At 42.8% G+C, this 19,288-nt stretch overlaps 1 protein-coding gene across 1 annotated transcript in view; it reads left to right on the plus strand.

Moving 5' to 3' along the window:
• Positions 1–1,099: 1,099 nt before the first annotated feature.
• Positions 1,100–19,288, plus strand: part of LOC137335794 (golgin subfamily A member 7-like) — a 33,016-nt gene continuing 14,827 nt past the window's right edge. The window contains exons 1-4 of the mRNA XM_068001208.1: positions 1,100–1,195; positions 11,677–11,802; positions 13,971–14,123; positions 16,683–16,784. Of these exons, the coding sequence (XP_067857309.1) occupies positions 1,187–1,195; positions 11,677–11,802; positions 13,971–14,123; positions 16,683–16,784 (390 nt within the window). The 5' untranslated portion in view covers positions 1,100–1,186. The remainder of the gene's footprint in view (positions 1,196–11,676; positions 11,803–13,970; positions 14,124–16,682; positions 16,785–19,288) is intronic.

Below are 19,288 nucleotides of genomic sequence, written 5' to 3' on the forward strand. Positions count from 1 at the left end.
ATATAATTGCCTCTTATTAATTCAAAGTCATAATTCAAACTTTCTTATCATTTAATTGTTTGCACTTGGTTGTGTATCTTACATGGCTTAATCCAAATTATTCCATAATTCAAATTTTTGATAGCACACAGTGACTCCACATTCTCAGGAGTGCACTCAATGTATGTCTATCAGCATGTGAAAATGTACTTTTAAGTGCCCAGTATTGTACCTGCGAGATATCATATTCTCAATCGGTGAAATGGCATGCCACAAAGGCAAAGCATAAATATTTTTTGTTGCGCTTAGCCCAACTCGTCACCAATTTCCCATTCCCGAGGGAAAAAAATGTGCACTCGTTCAAAGGGAATTGGATATATCCTTGAAAAAGAAAAACTTGCAGGGCTACGGGGAAAGAGTGAGGGAGTGGGACTAATTGGGTAACTCTTTCAAAGAGCCGGCACAGGCACGATGGGCCGAATGGCCTCCTTCTGTGCTGTACAATTCTCTGATTCAAGCAATGCAACAAAACATTTCACTGATGAGTAAAACACTTTAATTTTAACAGCAAGACGACTTCATATGTTCTGTGAAGCGCCTTTGGGGGCATTTTTCTCAGTTAAAGGTGCGACCTAAAGGCAAGTTACTGCTCACCTATTGAAACATTTAAATATGAATTGTAAACAATTTTACAACACCAAGTTATAGTCCAACGATTTTATTTTTAATCCCACAAGCTTGCGGGGGCTTTCCCCTTCCTCAGGCGGTGTGGAAAAGACAATATGAACATTTGTAAATAATTGATTTACATGAATAATAAATATTGACACAGCAATATAAATTATATTGTAATAAAATACCAACAAATGTATTATTTTCTAAATTATCCCTCTGGGTAGAGATTCCAAGAGTTTTCTGTTTTACTCCTTGAGAAGCAAAATTGGCTGCCTTTCGAACTACTTTCCTGATGTAATAAATACGAACATTATGAATAAAATAAAGTTAAATCTGAATAATATGAACATGGTGTAGAACTATTTAAACAGATCAATATATATTAATGTATATAAGACTATCTGAGATGAGAGTGTTTCTTGGTTACAGATTGTCAGTGCTGGGTTGGAGGGCGGCCCCTTTTCGTGCGCCGCTCGCCGGTCGGAACTCTGTGCGTGGGACACACGAACCCGGAAGAAGGCGGCGGCTCAAGATGGCGGAGGTGAGAGGAGAGGGGTGGAGGGACAGAAAGGGATCAGTGGCCGGGGGCGGAGGGGGGTTAACGCGGCTCTTTGTGGCGTTGGGACCCTCGGACAAATGGTGCCCCGTCAGCGAAACCGATCGAAATAAACAAAAATTAAAAGTGGGTGTTCGGGAGTCTGGGGCCGGGGGGAGCCGGGTGTTGGAGGCCTGAGACTGACGGCCACTCCCGGTCTCCAGGAGGCTGATCGGCCGCTTCACTCAACGCCACAGTGTTTCTGGTGATCCCGACACCCTGATCAATGCTGCCGCCTTTCCATCAAACTCACCAGCCTCCCTGAGGTTGGCTGTAGTGAGGGGGGAGTGTAGTTGGCTGTAGTTTGTGGTTAATAAATCATCAAATTGTCCATTAATAATCTAAATCAGTAACTTCCACTTTGGGTTCAGTTATACTGTGATGGGTCTATAATTCATGCTCCTACTGAATGGGTGTCGTTTTGCAATCTTGAAATCGAATACTATTTTTATTCGATTATGGACAACAATATTGTTCAGTTTGATAAGCTTCCTTTCTCTTTTGTAGGGTTTGTTGTTTGCGCCAAGCTCAGATAAGATGTGCAACTTGTGTTAGTTTTCTTTAATTTGGGTTGATGACACTGGGGCAACGCAGTGTCTCCTTACAAAGAAAAATCTAGGAGCACCAAGAGGGGGAGCGGAGAAGGAGGAAGTGTTTTTCCATATTAATTGGTGTTTAGAATATTTACCTGATTTAAAAACTATATTCATGTTAGGAGTGAGTCCCCAGTTGCTGATTCTTAATTCAGTGGTGCTATGTGGGAAAAAGATTTGTTTTTTCTGTACTTTATTCCCCTTTCAGATTTATAGTCCATTTTGCAAATGAAGTGATGTGTGTAACCTTGTTTTTACATCTGAGGATATGGTACACAATGTTGGAGAGTATACTTATAAAAAAAGTATTGATTTTTTTTCTTGAATTATTTGGACTTGTGCACTCTTAATGCAACTGGTCCTTTGACTTTGGCTTTTGATTTGAGCGACAGATTCTGTTGTGACTCAACCCATGACTGCAACTCCAATATGCTGTGCTTTGAAAAGTCTCAGTTTTCAGCTGGCAACTAGAACACACCTGCCCAATGTCACATGAGGTTGCAACTGTCCTTGTCAGTAATTACTGAATATTCCCCCCCCCTCACCCCACTTCTCTCTCTCAAAGCAGAGATTCAAGCTTGGGTATGATTTCACCGTGATGGCAGCACTTCATATCTTGTTCTATTGTCAGTGCACTTTTGAAAAAAATCTCAGGGTCTTTTATTTTGTTTGCTGAATCATTGCTAGAATCTCTGTGGCTCTTCTCAGAAATTGAAATGGTGCTTAAAGCTTTTGTGGTAGTCAGTTGGTTTTGTTTTCTTTTATGTGGGAGTGAGTTACAGGCTGGAAACTAAATGTGTGGTTCAGTTGACCTCGTGAACTGCAACTGCAAGGCTTGTAAGGTTTTCTGTTGTCATATGAAAATGTGATTTTATAAATTTGCAACCCTCTCCAAATGCTGCTGACATAGCACATCGGCTGCTGAAACCCTCATCTATGCCTTTGTCACTTTCAGGCATGACTATTCCTGTACTGTGCCCACCTCCCCATTCTTCGAAGGTGAGCCCACACCCTCAATGGCAGCAGTTCTACCTTTAGGACACTTGGTGTCAGATTTGCATGATTTTATGATCTGCAATTGTCTAGCCACGGCTTTTTATTGAAATAGTTGATCACAATTAGCATTAAAACTCCTCCTGTGACTGATAAATGGGAGATACTCTGAACTTGTATTTTTTTTTTGGTTGCCTGCTAAGTTCTGTGACATCCGGTGAGAGGAAGCCAGGTGTGTCACAGGATGAGTGTTGGGTTATTACAGGATTGCCTTTTCACACTCTGATACATCTCTTTCAGTATAACATAAAAAGCAGGTACCACTTCAAATGAACTGACACCATATCAGTTTAGTTAAACTGAAGATTTAATCAAGGCCTGTTTTTTTTTAAAAAGCATAGGGCTAGCTCCCTCCTCAAATTCCATTATAATTATTCTATTGATTAAAACACGCCAGCCTGCTTAAAGTCATGATGCATCTCTGAAATTATACTGATAAACAGCATGTTTCTTTTCTCATCTTGTGATACCACCTGGGCCCACTGTTAATCCTTGAACACTGCATTGCATGCCCTGCGCCCGTCTCTGCCCCTGCCTCAGCTCATCTGCTAAAACCCTCATGTTGCCTCTAGACTTGACCATTCCAATGCTTTCCTGGCTGGCCTCCCATCTTCCACCCTCCATAAACTTGAGCTCATCCAAAACTCTGCTGTCTGTATCCTAACTCGCCCCAAGTCCCGATCACCCATCACCTCTGTGCTCGCTGACCTACATTGGTTCCCGGTCCAGGAATGCCTCGATTTTTAAAATTCTCATCCTTGTTTTCAAATCCCTTCATGGCCTCACTCCCTCCCTATCTCTGCCACCTCCTCCAGCCCTACAACCCTCCGAGATCTCTGTGTGCTCCTCCAATTCTGGCCTCTTGCGCATTCCCGATTTTAATCGCACCTCCATTGGTGACCGTGCCTTCAGCTGCCTCGGCTCCCTAAACCCCTCCGCCTCTCTACCTCTCTTCCTTTTAAGGCGCTCCTTCAAACCTCTTCGACCAAGCTTTTGGTCACCTGTCCCAATATTTCCTTATGTGGCTTGGTGTCACATTTTGTTTGACAATGCTCCTGTGAAATGCCTTGGGATGCTTTTACTACATTAAAGGTGCTATCTAAATGCAAGTTGTTGTTTGTGATGTCACATGTCTTTTGTGCCCTTTCACTCGCCTTTATTTTGCCCCCAGCCACATCACCTTCCTTGCACTCCGCAGCTGGTGCAGTAAGGGAAAACCTGGTTCACAGCATTTATTTTAGAAAGCACACTAGCAGCTGGCAGTAAGTTGCAGGAAGTGATTGGAGTCTCTTGTGTTCTACAGACATTCACAAACTGCTCAAGTTTTACTGTTGAAGCCTCTGATGTCATCTGATCGAGCTGCTGGCTTATACCCACATCAAGCCTTCTCCTGTTTAAAAAATCAATTAATTAAAAAGAGGTGGCTTTGAGGTAATTTACCGGTTATGTCACAGGAGTTCATGTTACCGTGCAGGTGTAATTTGAAAACACCCCAGCACTTGAGTCATTCTTTATTGGAAATGTATAGTACAATTTGGTGGTGAATGTAAGAGAACAAACTTTCATTTGGATACCACCTTTCATGTCCTCAAGATGTCCCAAAGCACTTTACAGCCAACTAATTACTTTTGAAGTGTCGTCACTGTTTTGTAGGAAATATAGCAATCAATTTACACACAGCCCAAGTCCCACAAACAGCAAGGAGATAAATGACCTGTTTTGGCAGAATGAGATGAGGGATAAATGTTGGCCAGGACACTGTGAGAACGCCTTTGCTGCTCTTGGAATAGTCTCAAGGGATCTTTTTATGTTAATTGAACAAGACCTTGATTTAATATCTGATTTAATAACTCATCCAAAGGACAGTATCTCCAACAATGCTTAACACTCTCTCTCAATATCGTACTGACGTCAGCCAATATTGTGTGCTGAAGACCTGCAGTGGGACTTGACTCCGAGAGGAGAGTGCGATAACTGAGCTGGTCTTTCATGAAAAACGTTATTTTCTCTGTCGGCCCTGCATCAATCGTTGTAGGTATCGGGTCGAGACCATTGTTGGCAGTATAACTGCATGTTGTAAACTTGATGCTCCAACAAGCTGTGATGTGGAGCAGAAAGACCCAGGTTTTTGCCAGTGATTTTCTGGCATGTTGGATTTCTGACCTTTGCTGGGCTTTCAGGGGAGTGGTGCACAGCCACTGATCACGTCCCCAGAAGGAAGAATAATCAAATCGGCAAGTGAAACACTCCTTGGGAGTGCTTGTCTCAATTTAAGTCACATTGCCCTTTCGGGAGGAACACTGCCGTCGCAAATTGAGAGCTTCAAAGAGCTGTAACTCCACATATGATATCAGCTGAGTGAGTGGAAATGTATTGAAATGCTCCAGATTGGACAAGTCATTACCTAAATTTCACCTTTCACTTTGTAAACCGGAAAAAAAAAATGAAATGAGGGTTAAAAGTTTGATTGGACTTTGGACAACCAGGGTGAATTGAGAGTGCCATTTCACTGCAATAAGGTTTGTGTGCTCCTGGAAAAGAATCTTTGCTCCTCTTTCCTTCTAAACAAACATATTGGTTGGCGCACCATGTGAGAATATCATAGTACCAGAGGCTGGAGCACAGGCTGCTTCCTATGATTCCCCCTGTGAGTTCCTGATCTCAACTGAACCACTGTGGGGAAGCACTGGGATTGTCGATTCCAGATCACTCCTTGACTTGGGCTTCAGCATACTGAAGGCCAGATGGAAGTCTTCCCTCCAGGCCACTTATCGACTGTTAATGCTGAGGGCAGTGCAGGTGGGGAAAGGTGAACGAACAACCAAAGAAGATTTTGTTTGGAGAACTGTTTCTCTTACTCTCCATGGGCAACACCTAAGAAATCGGCATCGAGATTAGGGAATGGGGATTGCATTACATTGCAGTGCTTTTCCTAAAAAGAGCAGTGCTTGCAGTTCTTAACGTCTGTGCCACAGAGTTGGAGGCCATGGTCTGACACCTGTGATTTGCCCCAGACAGCAGGCTCCATATCTTGCTCATGCTATCAAGTCGTGATGCTGAGCGCAGGCCCAAGTGGAGCTTCATGGAGGGAAAGTCACCTCGAGCAAAGTCTGATGCTATCGTTGCAGGTTGTCTGGGCTTTTGACTGGACAGTAGTCAACTGAAGCAAGGAGGAAATTAAATGTCGTCATGTTTGTGGGAAGGGAAGGGATTACAAAAGGGGGAAAAAAAAATCTATTGACAAGAACAAAGCAGTGGTGGTGAAATTCTGCGGAAGGTATCTCTCATCAGTATGAACCACTGACTGAAGCGACTTTAAAAACAGAAATTAAAAACCCGTGGGTTTAGCCACAGAAAAGATGCACAATAACTTCTTTGAGCTGCTATTTTCAGACATTCTGAAGGTCTTTTGAGTTCAGTATATTGAAAAGATTTATTTTTCTGCCCCTGGTTTCCTTTGCCACGTGGAAGTCTTGAGCAGGCGGTTATCAGGAAAGCCCTCAGTGTTGGTGAAGGGGGAGATTTTCCTTTGCAGTTCTCTATCTTTTGGTTGAGGAAGCACTGCAGTTTCTCGACTGGGGGCATTCCCACACAATACAGGATAATGTATCACTGCCAAGATGGTATGAAATGGGTATAACAAAATAACCTCTTCAGTATCTTATGATGGAAAGCACTCAGTTTTGGTGCCGAGAACAGAAAATACTGAATGCTAACAGTGAATCCCAAAAAATACAACAAAGAAATATTTGTGTTGGCTTGAGCTTCCAGATATCGAAGTTGGCAAAAGGCAGCGTGTAACGCAGCCGGATAAATGAGAAGGCCTCAACAGCGGATGGAAAGGTGCAATTAGGAGTTGAAAGTAAGCCAAGGATGTGATTGCTGATCACCAGCCAGTGACCGCTCTGAAACATAGTCAAGTGAGAATGCCATTGTCTGACACCTCTCCCCACCATGGTCCAGTAGCCTGCTTAACACATGGGTGTGGTACCAGAAGGTACCATGTGGGATTGCACCCAAACAGGTTTGGTTGTGTTCAGGACAAGAGAGAAAAAATTGTTGAGCAATCGTTGAAATCATGCAGCCTGTATAATGTGCGAGTTGCATCAGAAATAATTTGACAAAATCTGGCCTGTAACTGCACACGACAGGCCAGAGGAAACTGGAGGCTGTACTGCAGAGTTATACTGGCTGTGCAAACTGGAACAAGTTCACTTCAAACCTGGCTTCACAACAGTGGTTCCAACCTTTGGTGATTTCTGGCAATATAAACTGAATATCAGAACCCTCTGAGGTTGCATATTGGAAGCCTAGGTAGCATAATTTCACTGTAAAATAATCTTTAGTATGTGTCATGGGCCACAGAATGGTAATTTTGACTTGTCGATGAGTACTAAATTGCTTGTGTTTTACCATGAGCTGCCCTTGTATTTTCTCCCTTTCACACCTCTGCTCCAAGAGAGTTGACTCTTCCTATGACATGATTCCACAGCCCTCCTGGGACTGTGCTTCACCCAAATGGCCCTTCTTCATTCACTCCTGAGCCTGGATACTGAATATCAGCAGGTGATTCCATCATGGAGTGCAAAGCAGAATACCATCACACCATATTCCTCAATCTGGAGATAGTTTTAATTGAAAGTGGCACTGCAAGAGAAGAGGTATCAAAGGAACCAGTCTGCATTGTGCTCTTCAATATCTTTTGTGTCCAAAATTCACACATACCTTTTTAGTTCTTTTATCTATTTACAAAGGATGCAGTATTGTTGGAGGATCTATGACCCTGGGATTTGACTATTATCCCACTTGTGGCATCGGTTATAAGAGATGAGTTTGTGGTGTATCAGATAATAACGCTGGTGGTTTATAGATCATATCCTTTGGATATACTCATACTTGTCAGTATCTTATGAACTTCCCAAAATATGGGCATCACATTTCTGTGATTGGAATTATTGTTCCTTTTGAGCATTTGTTTGAAGAGACATTCTGAAACCATGCCACACAACAGTCACCTTATTAACACTTGGGTTGCAACCACATAATACAGCCGTATATTTTGCTCCTCGCCCGAGGGTTTTGATTCTTGTTGGGTTATGGTGCCACGGGTGTACGTAACCCTGTGGTACTTTGCCAAAAATTTAATTTGTGTTCTGCCCAGCTTTTCTCTCCGAGATCTCTTTCCATGAAATCTTAACTTAATTTCAGAAAATGTTGCCACTAATGTAGGCTCCACATAGTGCTTTGTGCTTCCCCTTCATTTACTTTCCAGAAATGGACTTAAATATTTAACACAGTCCCTTCTAAATGACTGCTTTGAAGATGATTAATATCTTGTGAACTGTTGGGGTTTCAGTTTTCCTGAAACTTCACATGTAGTCCTGTGAGCCAAGATTCTAATTTGAGTTCAGTAACTTTCACCTTAGAACACAGTTGCTTCCTTTTGAGCCAATGTGTGTGGACAAATTGTTGTGCACTCATTGCCCCCTGAGGGCAGAAGCCCTGTCCAACATGAAGCCAGCCTCCTTGAAACCTCTTCTTCCACCATAGGCAAGTGGCCCTAAAAAGGGGGCCAATTCTGATCCAGGTTTACTGGTTCAAATTTCCAAGCTCTTTCTCTGGTGATGGCGACCATTGACTGTACTGACTGTACTTCTTTGTGAACCCATGGCTGTAATCCATCTGGGGTTTTGGTTTCAGAAGTGGAAGGGATCTTGAATGCAGCATTTGACAGTGAAGTATTCTGCTTGTGAAATTAATATCTTGGCGTCATGAGAGAAGGAATGAGTAATTCTTGTGGTGCGGGATGAACTGGGTGATGCATTGGGTTCAGACGTTGTAGTTTCAAACTTGCATTTGCTTCCAGAGCAAACTGATGGGTTAAAAATCTTGTCCCTTTGTTGGTATAAGGATCCAGCGTGAAAGGTGTTTGGATAACTCCAACCCAATTACAAGTGGCTGTAAGTTCACAATCCAATTGATGATTATTTGGCACAAACTTGTGGATGTACGTTGAAAGCAGAAGTGTTACAACGGTGCACTGGTGGAGAGGTGGATTGTGGTGCTTTGGTGGGGCAGGTCAAACTTCACTTGGCTTCCGGCCACACCATACATTACTTTACCTTACCAGGGATTGCTTGCTGATGACTCTGGGTGCAAAAAGTGGACATGTGTGCTGTGCCCCAGTACTGTCGTTTGAGCTTGTTGGCCACAAAAATTCAGTCTCTTTCCCTGCCTCTTTCAAAAAAAAAACCTACAAATGAACCTGATCTTTTATACAGTGTTTTCTATGGCTAGATGCACAACATCATCTTTTTCCCCGTAATGGTGCAGGTCATTGTGATCACCATCCCAGGAAATTTGTTGGGGGTATCTGAAGTCTGTGTTCTGTGCATGTCTGTGCAAATGAGGACAGATTTTAGATTTGATCTGTATATGACATTGATATTTCTCACCTGTATTGTCTGTGTATAGTTTGTATGGTGGTATGTGTATGCGACTAACATAAAAGGGAATCCAGAAGTCTTCTATAGGCATAGAAATAGAAAACGGGTAGTAAGAGGAGGGGTGGGGCCGATTAGGGACCGAAAAGATGTATGCTTGGAGGCAGAGGGCATAGCTGAGGTACGAAATGAGTACTTTGCACCTTTGTACCACGGAAGATGATGCTGCCAAAGTCACGGTAGAAGTGGAGGTGGTTGAGATACTGGATGGGGTGAAAATTGATAGAGGAGGTTCTAGAAAGGCTGACTGGCTTCAAGTAGTTAAGTCACCCGGTTGGTATGGGATATATCCTGGGTTGCTGAGGGAAGTAAAAGTGGAAATTGCAGAGGTGCTGGCTATAATTTTCTAATCCTCCTGAAGGGGTGGTGCCAGAGGACTGAAGAATTGCGAATGTTACACCCGTGTTCAAAAAAGGGTGTAAGGATAAACCACCCGTGTTCAAAAAAGGGTGTAAGGATAAACTCGGCCAGTCAGTTTAACCTCGGTGGTGGGGAAGCTTTTGGAACGATAATCCGGGACAAAATTAATAGTCACTTGGACAAATGTGGATTAATAAAGGAAAGCCTGCATGGATTTGTTAAAGGCAAATCGTGTTTAACTAACTTGATTGAGTTCTCTGATGAGGTAACAGAGAGGGTTGATGAGGGCAATGCTGTTGATGTTGTACACATGGACTTTTGAAAGGCGTTTGATAAAGTGCCACGTAATAGACTTGTCAGCAAAATTGAAGCCCGTGGAATAAAAGGGGCAGTGGCAGCATGGATACGAAATTGGCTGAGTGACAGGAAACAGAGTAGTGGTGAACGGTTGTTTTTCAGACTGGAGGAAGGTAAGACAATGGTGTTCCTCAGGGGTCGGTACTAGGACCGCTGCTTTTTTGATATATGTTAATGACTTGGACTCGGGTGTAGAGGGCACAATTTCAAAATTTGTATATGACACAAAACTTGGGAGTGTAGTGAACAGTGAGGAGGATGGTAATAGACATCGAGAGGACATAGACAGGCTGGTGGAATGGGCAGACACATGGCAGATTAAATTTAATGCAGAGAAGTGCGAAGTGATACATTTTGGCAGGAAGAATGAGGAGAGGCAATATAAACTATATGGTAGAATTCTAAAGGGGGTGCAGGAACAGAGAGACCTGGGGGTATATGTACACAAATCTTTGGAGGTGGCAGGACAGGTTGAGAAAACAGTTAAAAAAGCATACGGGATCCTGGACTTTATAAATAGAGGCATAGAGTACAAAAGCAAGGAAGTTATGATGAACATTTATAAATGCCACAACTGGAGTATTGTGTCCAATTCTGGACACCGCACTTTAGGAAGGATGTGAAGACCTTAGACAGGGTGCAGAAAAGATTTACTAGAATGTTTCCCAGGTTGAGGGATCTCGGTTACGTGGATAGACTGGAGAAGCTGGGGTTGTTCTCCTTCGAGCAGAGAAGGTTGCGAGGAGATTTGATAGAAGTGTTCAAAATCATGAAGGGTTTAGATAAAGTAAATAAAGAGAAATTGTTCCCATTGGTGGAAGGGTTGAGAACCAGAGGACACAGATTTAAGGTGATTGGTTCTTTTGCCAAAGGCGCCATGAGGAAAACCCTTTTAACACAGTGGTTATGATCTGGAATGCGCTGCCTGGAAGGGTGTTGGAGGCAGATTCAATCGTGGCTTTCAGAAAGGAATTGGATAAATACTTGAAGGAAACAAATTTGCAGGGTTACGGGGAAAGAGCAGGGGAAATTGAACTAACTGGATTGCTCTTACAAAGAGCCGGCATAGGCTCAATGGGCCGAATGGCCTCCTCCTGTGCTGGAATAATTGTATGATTCTATTATGTGCTGCACCTGCTTGGAAATTCATCCTTTTAATAGTGCTGCAAAATTTGCTGGTATGGAATTAGCTTGATGTTTTTTGCCTTTTCATACTTCCACTTTATGCTCCAAATGCTTCCCCTCTTTGTGGCATAGATATACATCTGGGTAGTCGGATTATCCAGCACACCGTACTGGAGTTAGTGGTGGCAGTAGTGAAGGAAAAATGGGTGTCAGTTTGATGCCAGGGAGGGAGCCTTCATATCTCTGCTCTTGTAATATTGTCAAGAATGGTACCTGGCATTATGATAACCAATTTTTTGTGGAACTCCTGTGTGAAATTTTTGTGAGTAACTCATCGTATTTTCGATGTGGAAAGTCAATAAATGGACTAATATTTGGGGGTTTCAGTTCTTTTTGTTGAGTATTATGTCTTAATTTCATGTTCGCTGCTTTGTAGACACATTGCTTGCAAGACCTGAGACAGAACACAGCACTGACATCTAAAGTCTTCATTCAGAGAGACTACTCCAGTGGAACAGTGTGCCAGTTTCAGACTAAATTCCCCTCTGAGTTGGAGACCAGGGTAAGATGGAACTATAACTATGTTTGAGGATACAAGAATTTTTAGGAATACGTAGAGGCCGCTGGCCACATTAAATCCCATCCTTGTTAATGCATCAACCCAACACCCTTGCTGTTGTCATATTTCTTAGTCCCTTCTCTTTTCTGAATTATGCATTGTCTCTTGAATTCTTTTACACTGTGTGTTGTAGCTGTGTTTCCTGGTAACCGATCCCATAAGCCTATTGCTCTTTGGAAAAAGCTCTGCCTCAATTCTCTTCTCACGCCTAACCTATCTTCGTTGTGTGGCCGATTCATCAGTTTCAAGTTTGTCCCTTCTCATACTAAGCACTTCACTTCGCTCAGCTTTACTCCTTGCTCTCCGCCGTGTGTGCAAGCTAGAAACCAACTTATTCTTTTAGCAGAAAGGTGGATGGATGGTAGAATGAACTGACTCACTCGGTCTTTAAATCTGATACAGGGCGTGTGTCCTGTGTGGCTCCAAACACTCTTGCTTGTGCCCCCATAGAAATTCTCATCAGCTGATTACAACAGATTTGACTTATAGTTGCATTGTTCCAGGATTTGACTTGTTGCTGTTACTGTTTAATGTGAGCTTTGGTACAATCCATATTTGACCATGCAGCCAGTTCTATAACTGGTGACTTATAGCTCTAAATGTAGTACAATTGACAAATGGGAGAAACTATTCAGTTAACATCAGAAAAAGAGGCATTGTCTTTTGGTTAATTGACTCGTAATTGCTGGCAATTTTACACTCAGAAGTGCAGTAGAAGGCACTTAAGCTGGCCATGTCGACTGCAGGAAAACTCACAGGAACCTCGATTTCTTGTTGGTTTAGTGAGGCAGCCAAATCTAGTCCATTCACTTGGGTGGGAGGAATGCTGTCAGGAATCAGACACTTCAGTCAGAGGTGAGACTCTGCTCTGTTCATACATCAGTGGAACAGCTGAGTCTCGGGTTTGACTGTTTTCTTTGTACATTTTCCCTCCCACCCCACACCACCTCTTGCTCATCTCCATAGCTTCCCGACATTTCAGTCAGCTGTTGAACTGGTGTGGAAACAGAGCTGTTTCTCTCAGCTAATGGAAGTGCCATTTGGAGCGATCGCAGATGGAAGGCAACTGTCACCTCTGCTAGATGGGATCATAGGCTGGCCGTGACAACTTGCTTTCTACCAATGAAGGGGAAGAAACTAAATGGCAGTGTTTGATGCTGTGGTAAATATTACATCCGCTGTCGTGCCCATTCCCCGGCACCTAACATGGTGGCTCTGCCATGAAGCTTTTGGTTCATGCTGCTTCAGTTCCCCTTTAAGAGGAGTGAACACAGTGGGTGCAGGATAGCTATTAACTTTCAGGAGTAGTTTCCCTGCAGGAAATAGAACGAATGATGGGAAAATTGGAGCAAATAGCATGACTAATTGCTGTTGAAAGTTGAGAAGACTGCGTGTCAAGCTGCTTTTACATTTAGTGCTTCTGTAATTTGGACAGTTAGAGAGTAACAGTGTGCTGGCTCCCCATGTTCACATTGCTGGAACTGGCTCCCTTATTCTGATGGCATGATAATCAATCTTTGTTTTCTTGGGTCTAAGATTCCGACAATGGGATAGGGAACCAGTATTAACAATTCAAGCATGGTGAGCTGGCGTACTAATGTCACTCTCCCACTATCCGAACTCTGAGCGCGAAATGTGAAAGCGCCTCCAATTAGGAGTTCTGTCCACACGTGCAGCTCTCGTGCTGTGTGCTACTGGTACCTCCTGTGGCTCTCTGGTCTTGGCTCCCTGATCACAGTTGTGGAAGTAGCTTTGATTCTGCAATGTGAGCTTTTTGCCCAGACTGTGGTGATTGCAAACTGCTGAATTAGTGAGGGTTTCTTTCCCCCCTCCAAGCTTCCTGCACCACATAAAAATCCAGGGAGGTAATCTGGAGACATGACTGGTTTTGATTTTCTTAGTTTCTTTTAACATCAGGACTTTAGTGGGGGTTTTTTTCTCCCCTTCTTGTTGTGCTTTTACTTGGGAGGTAAGTTTGAGGCACGAACCTGTGAACCTTGCCTTATTCAGTTCCCAGGGAACAATAGCCAGTTTGTTTGGGAGCGGAGCCTGGATAAAAGGTGCCTTTTGTGTTCCTTGTGATTCCTGTGTGAGTACTGTACTCTCCGCAGATTGACAGGCAGCAGTTTGAAGAAACTATCAGGGCACTAAACAACCTTTATGCGGAGGCTGAGAAGCTGGGGGGACAGTCCTACTTGGAGGGCTGCTTGGCATGCTTGACTGCATACACCGTCTTCTTGTGCATGGAGACCCATTATGAAAAGGTGAGTGAGCTTTCAGTGCGGATATCAAGTTACGTAAATGAAGAGGACTGTTCCAAGCCAAATACTGTACTTTGTTACGCTAGCAATTGGAATGCCAGTTGGATAGCCATAAGCTTGAACCCTTTCCCACCCAAACATAGGAAAATGGTTGTAAATCCAGTTCAAAATGTCGATCGTCCTTAAAATGTCTTGGTGGCAGAGGGGGTTTAATAATATGTTCAAGGATCTGAATCAGATTAGAATTATAGAATGATACAGCACAGAAGGAGCCCATTCGGCCCATCGTGCCTGTGCCGGCTCTTTGAAAGAGCTATCCAATCAGTCCCACTCCCCTACTCTTTCCCCACAGCCCTGCAAAATTTTCCCCTTCAAGTATTTATCCAATTCCCTTTTGAAAGTTATTCTTGATTCTGCTTGCACCACCCTTTCAGGCAGTGCGGTTCTATTTGATTTGGTAGTAAGGTTGTTACGGATGTAACTCTGTTCTTACAGTAGGTCATGGCAACATCATGGATTAAGAATTTAATTTCTGGTTAATACATTCATAAGTTTTAATTTTGCATTTAAAAAATGTAAAGTTGTTAAATTTTGGACTCCAATCTACTTGTCACTAAGTTATCTGACCCTGCGTGGTCAACTCCAGATTACATATTATGGCCTGAGTCACTACACGGTATTTGCTCCTGTAAATGTCATGTTAAAAATGTGCAGTGCCACGATAATTAATTGTGTATGATTTTTTTTGAATAATCATCAGTTGATGGAATTGGAATCACTGTCAGAAATCTATCACAACGGGTTTAATTTCTTTCAAAATCTAGTGGATTTCTTGCCGGTTGTTGTGTGTAATATTACTTCTCAGTACGTTATTAAATATGGCTGCTGGAAATTCTGTGAACTGCATCGCGTTCCGTTTGAAATAAAAATTGAAAATGCTGAAAATATGTAATAAGTTCACCAGCACCTGCAAAGAGGGGGGGGAAAAAAGCAGGTTAATATTTGGGTGTGGATCAGAAACATTAGCCTGTCTCCTCTCTGCAGATTTTGACTGATCTGTATATTTTCTCTCTTTACTCCGCATTTGCACTTTCTTTTTATTTGTCATGTGCAGTTTTGTGTGCTTCTTGCTGCTGTGCTCTTGCACACTCTGCAATGTTAGTTGTCTTCACTTCTCTCTTATAGATCAACAGTGTTGAAAGCAGGTGGGTGGGTGACTTGTTCCCAAACTTCTGTCACCGCTGTCGTGCACAGGGCTTTTGGGAGTCCTGCGACATTAGTCCTCAATATGCAAGAAGCTACCCCCATGTTAGTTGATTCCACATACGCTACGGAGCTTTGGAGAGGAAATAGGCCATTTTAGTTGTAAAACTGCTTCACGTACTGCTGCTCTACTGGGCTTCCTTGCTATAATGTGAGTTTTGGATGACTCCCAAACATACTTTTTTTTCTAGAGAATGTTAACTTAGCCACTTGGAAGTATTTCTGACACTTATCCCTTTATAAGTAGAAAATCAGTGGAAAAGATAGTCTCTTTTTTTTGAAAATAAATGTGGAAATTGTCAGACTTCCGCAGATTATGTTCTGGAAACTTGGATTCAGATTGCAGAGATTGACCCACCAGATTCAAATCTGATCTGATCCACTGATTTGACCATTTTGAGGCTTTCTTGTGACTTGAAATAGTATGCAGAGGCTTAGTTAAACTATGAAGGGCTCCCTTTTATAAGCAGGTAGGAGAGTACTGGTCATACAATCTTCCCGGTGAGAATATCTGTCATATATTATTGATTTTGGAAAATGATCCGGCTTCTACCATTTCAGCTTTGGCTCGTCAGAGGCATGGAGAATGGAGGTTAAAGTGACTTGAGACTCTTGCTTGGCTGCCTTTCTGTCATTCATTGTCAGAGTGACTGACAGCCACATCGATGAACAGATAATGCACATTACAAGTTGGTAGAGGCATGCTTAGTGCTCGCATTTAAAGAAACCAGAGCCTCCTTCTGCACCCCCTCCCTCCCAAACCACCACTCGTATAGATGCAGTGAGCCAGGTTATGACTTAGTGTTGATTTGTGCAGTCCATCATATTGTGGTGTGTTTGAAGAGTGAGAAAGATCTGTCTTTCTTTTCATGAAAAGAAAATACAACTTTTCGAGCAAGTGGCTGGACAGAGAAAGAATGTGTAACTGGATCTGAATTTAAATTCAATTATCTTCTCTTTCTCTTTCCCTCCCTCTCTTTCCCCCCCCCCCCCCCCCACCCCACCACAAACACCCCATTCCATTTCCCTGAGCATCACATTCTTCCATGGTAGAGAGGAAGGGCCGATAATGTGATCCCATCTCTCTGCTTCTTCCAATCCCTCAGAATGTGAGAGAGCGCCTCTCTTGACCTTTTTAGCCTCATGCCCCCAATGTGGAGTTGGGTGCAAAATGATACACCCGTATCCTTGTATAACAATTTTTTTTTACGCGAGCATTTGATGATTGCACAGATTCATGTCCAGAATCGATTTCGATATATTTCTTGTTTGTATTATTGATTCATTCTTCGACTGCAGGTGTTGAAAAAGATTGCCAAATACATCCAGGAACAGAATGAGAAGATTTATGCACCGCGAGGCCTCGTCATAGTCGATCCAATTGAAAGAGGATTGAGAGTTGTATCCTTTTTTGTTTTACTGCTTTGCATCTGCTATTTCGTGATCCAACTGCAGACCTGTTTTGAATGCTGTTTATGTCCCTTATATAGCCATCAAGTTCATAATAGAGAGCGTTTATAATGTTATTATGGCATGTTTTAAACACAGAAATAATTGCATTTCCTATCCTGATTAAACTTTGACGAAATCACACCCTCTTTTTCCATGTAACTGAGACAGTTGAAGTAAAACGAACAAACCCTCCAGAATCCCCTGAAATAATGCAATAAGCCCTTCCTTTTAAAGAAGGAAACTGGTGATTTGAGAAGCAAATGAAATGCTGGCAGTGAAACACCAATTTATTAGCTCCTCTTAATTTTCTTTTTCCCAATCCCTCCTTGGACACCCCTGCATCACCCATCCTGTTATCTCCAAAAGGCAGGTGGGCAACCTGTTGCTAGATTCCTGACATTGTCATTTTCTTCTTGAGCGAGGAGTCCCCTTTTTTGAGGGGCTTTCTCTCATCCATGTCGTGGGTCTCCTGCACTGTCTTGTTTGCTGTTGAACTGTAGCTCAGAGGTGCTGGAGAGCTTCCTTGGTGGTGAGGTGACCCAGAGTTTTTATTGAACACTCGATGCCTCCTTCCTGTGTAATGTATTTAATGTGGGCTGAGATCGGGAAATGACTGTAGCAACATCTTTGGTGTGATAAACCTACCGAGACACTTTACAAGGCATCAAAGGCCAACGAGCAGGAAGTGAGAGACAAGTTAATTGACACGGTTGAAGGAATGGGTTATCGGGAGACTCCTGAAGGTGTGGAGAGAGGGAGTCTCGGACCAAGGTTCTAGAGTGCCAGCTGAAGGTTTCACTACCAACAATTGAGCAGTAGGACGGGGTAGTTGAATGCACATTAGGCCCAAGTCAGAAGAGTGGAAGATCTATACTATGAAAAAGTTTGGGATGTAGGTTGGAGCAAGGCCATGAAAATAAAATAAAACTTTTTGAACAAGTGGCTGGACAGTGAAAGAATGTGCAACTGATTTTAAAATTTGCATATGGAGAAAAGATTAAGGAGCTGTTGGAAATTCATGATGTGATCAGTGGATGGGAGTTAGTACAGGGAATGATACAAGCAGCTGATTTCTGGATGAGTTAGAGTTTATATAGGGTGGAGCTTGGGAGGCCGCTGATGGTGAAGATCTCAAGCCTTCAGTTGAAAAAGGAGAGAGGTGAGATCTGGACTCTGCCGTTACCTACCTTTTTGATTTATTTGCCTTCAGTTACTGCATCTACTTAAATCTCTTGTGTAGACCTGTTCAATTTGTATTGTCTTTACCTACTTTAAAGAAAAAACATCGTGTCACCGTGCATTTTTCTTGCATTAAAACATTGTATTTCTGTGCATTTTTCGTGTAAGCCCATCCAAGCGCAAAGTGTGAAATTTGCACCTCCAGTAGTCTTCTGGATACCAAGGAGTAATATATAGCTCTCAAGTGAGTCTGCTTCATTTAGTATTTGGGAAGTTCATTGAAGTGATAAAACACTGCCTTACAAACTTGGCATGTGCTGAAGGAGTTGTGTGTGAAAGCCTCGGCTGCTTCATTTTTAGCCTCTTGAAAGTCTTGTGTAACCTCAATTGGAGAATCAAAGTAGATTACTTTCTTGGCAGCCTTTAAATAATAAATTATCAAATTCCTTTCAATGTGCCTGAATACAATGACCCATTATAAGCCAGAATTCTCAGTCCGAGACCACCTGCTTGTCTTGCAAGTAACCTTGGTTTGATAAGTGGTCAGAAAATTCTGTCTGAGCACTCGTCCGGTTTGGTCACTTGAGCGGTGAAATTTCTTCTGACAATTTCAGTGGGAAAAAAAATCAGCCTCAAGTATAAAATGGGAAATCCTTGTGTTGCACTAATGCTGAATTTGTTTCCACACCTAAATTACCAACAGGAGGAATTTATCCAGTTGTGTCACGTTGTGAGAGTTGGCTCCCTGTCTGGGAACAGGCCTGGGTGACACCGGGAGTTCCACGGTGCCCTGCTTCCATAAAGCACGTGTGACAGTGAGGACTCCACCTATCCGAACATTCTGAACTTGAGCCAACTTCTCTTGACGGGCTCCTGAATCCATTGTTTTGCATAGTCATGTCGCTAAATAACAGAGGAGACCTCAGATGGTCTGCTGTAGTCCATGATATCTAGTGTCGACAGGCAATTGATGCTGATTTAAAATGGAAGTTCTGTGGCGAGCTTCCCTGTGGTGCCTGATTTACCGTGGAAATGTATTGCTTCTCCGAAGGAGCTGTCAGCACTGTTGGCGGCTGTTAATTAAAAGAGTGGCACTCCTGGTCTCTCACGGATAGAGGTGCAGAGCAGGCTGTACAGATCCCTGGCTATCTGCGGCCTCGGACTGTTTACAGATTATGATATTGTGTTGTGACAGCTCGCTATTGTCGCTGTCAGTCCAAATGATATGGAAGAAGGTAAGGACCCCCCTGCCAGATTAGGGAATAATCCCTCAA

This window comes from Heptranchias perlo, chromosome 20 (genome assembly GCF_035084215.1).
Source record: "Heptranchias perlo isolate sHepPer1 chromosome 20, sHepPer1.hap1, whole genome shotgun sequence".
NCBI lineage: Eukaryota > Metazoa > Chordata > Chondrichthyes > Hexanchiformes > Hexanchidae > Heptranchias > Heptranchias perlo.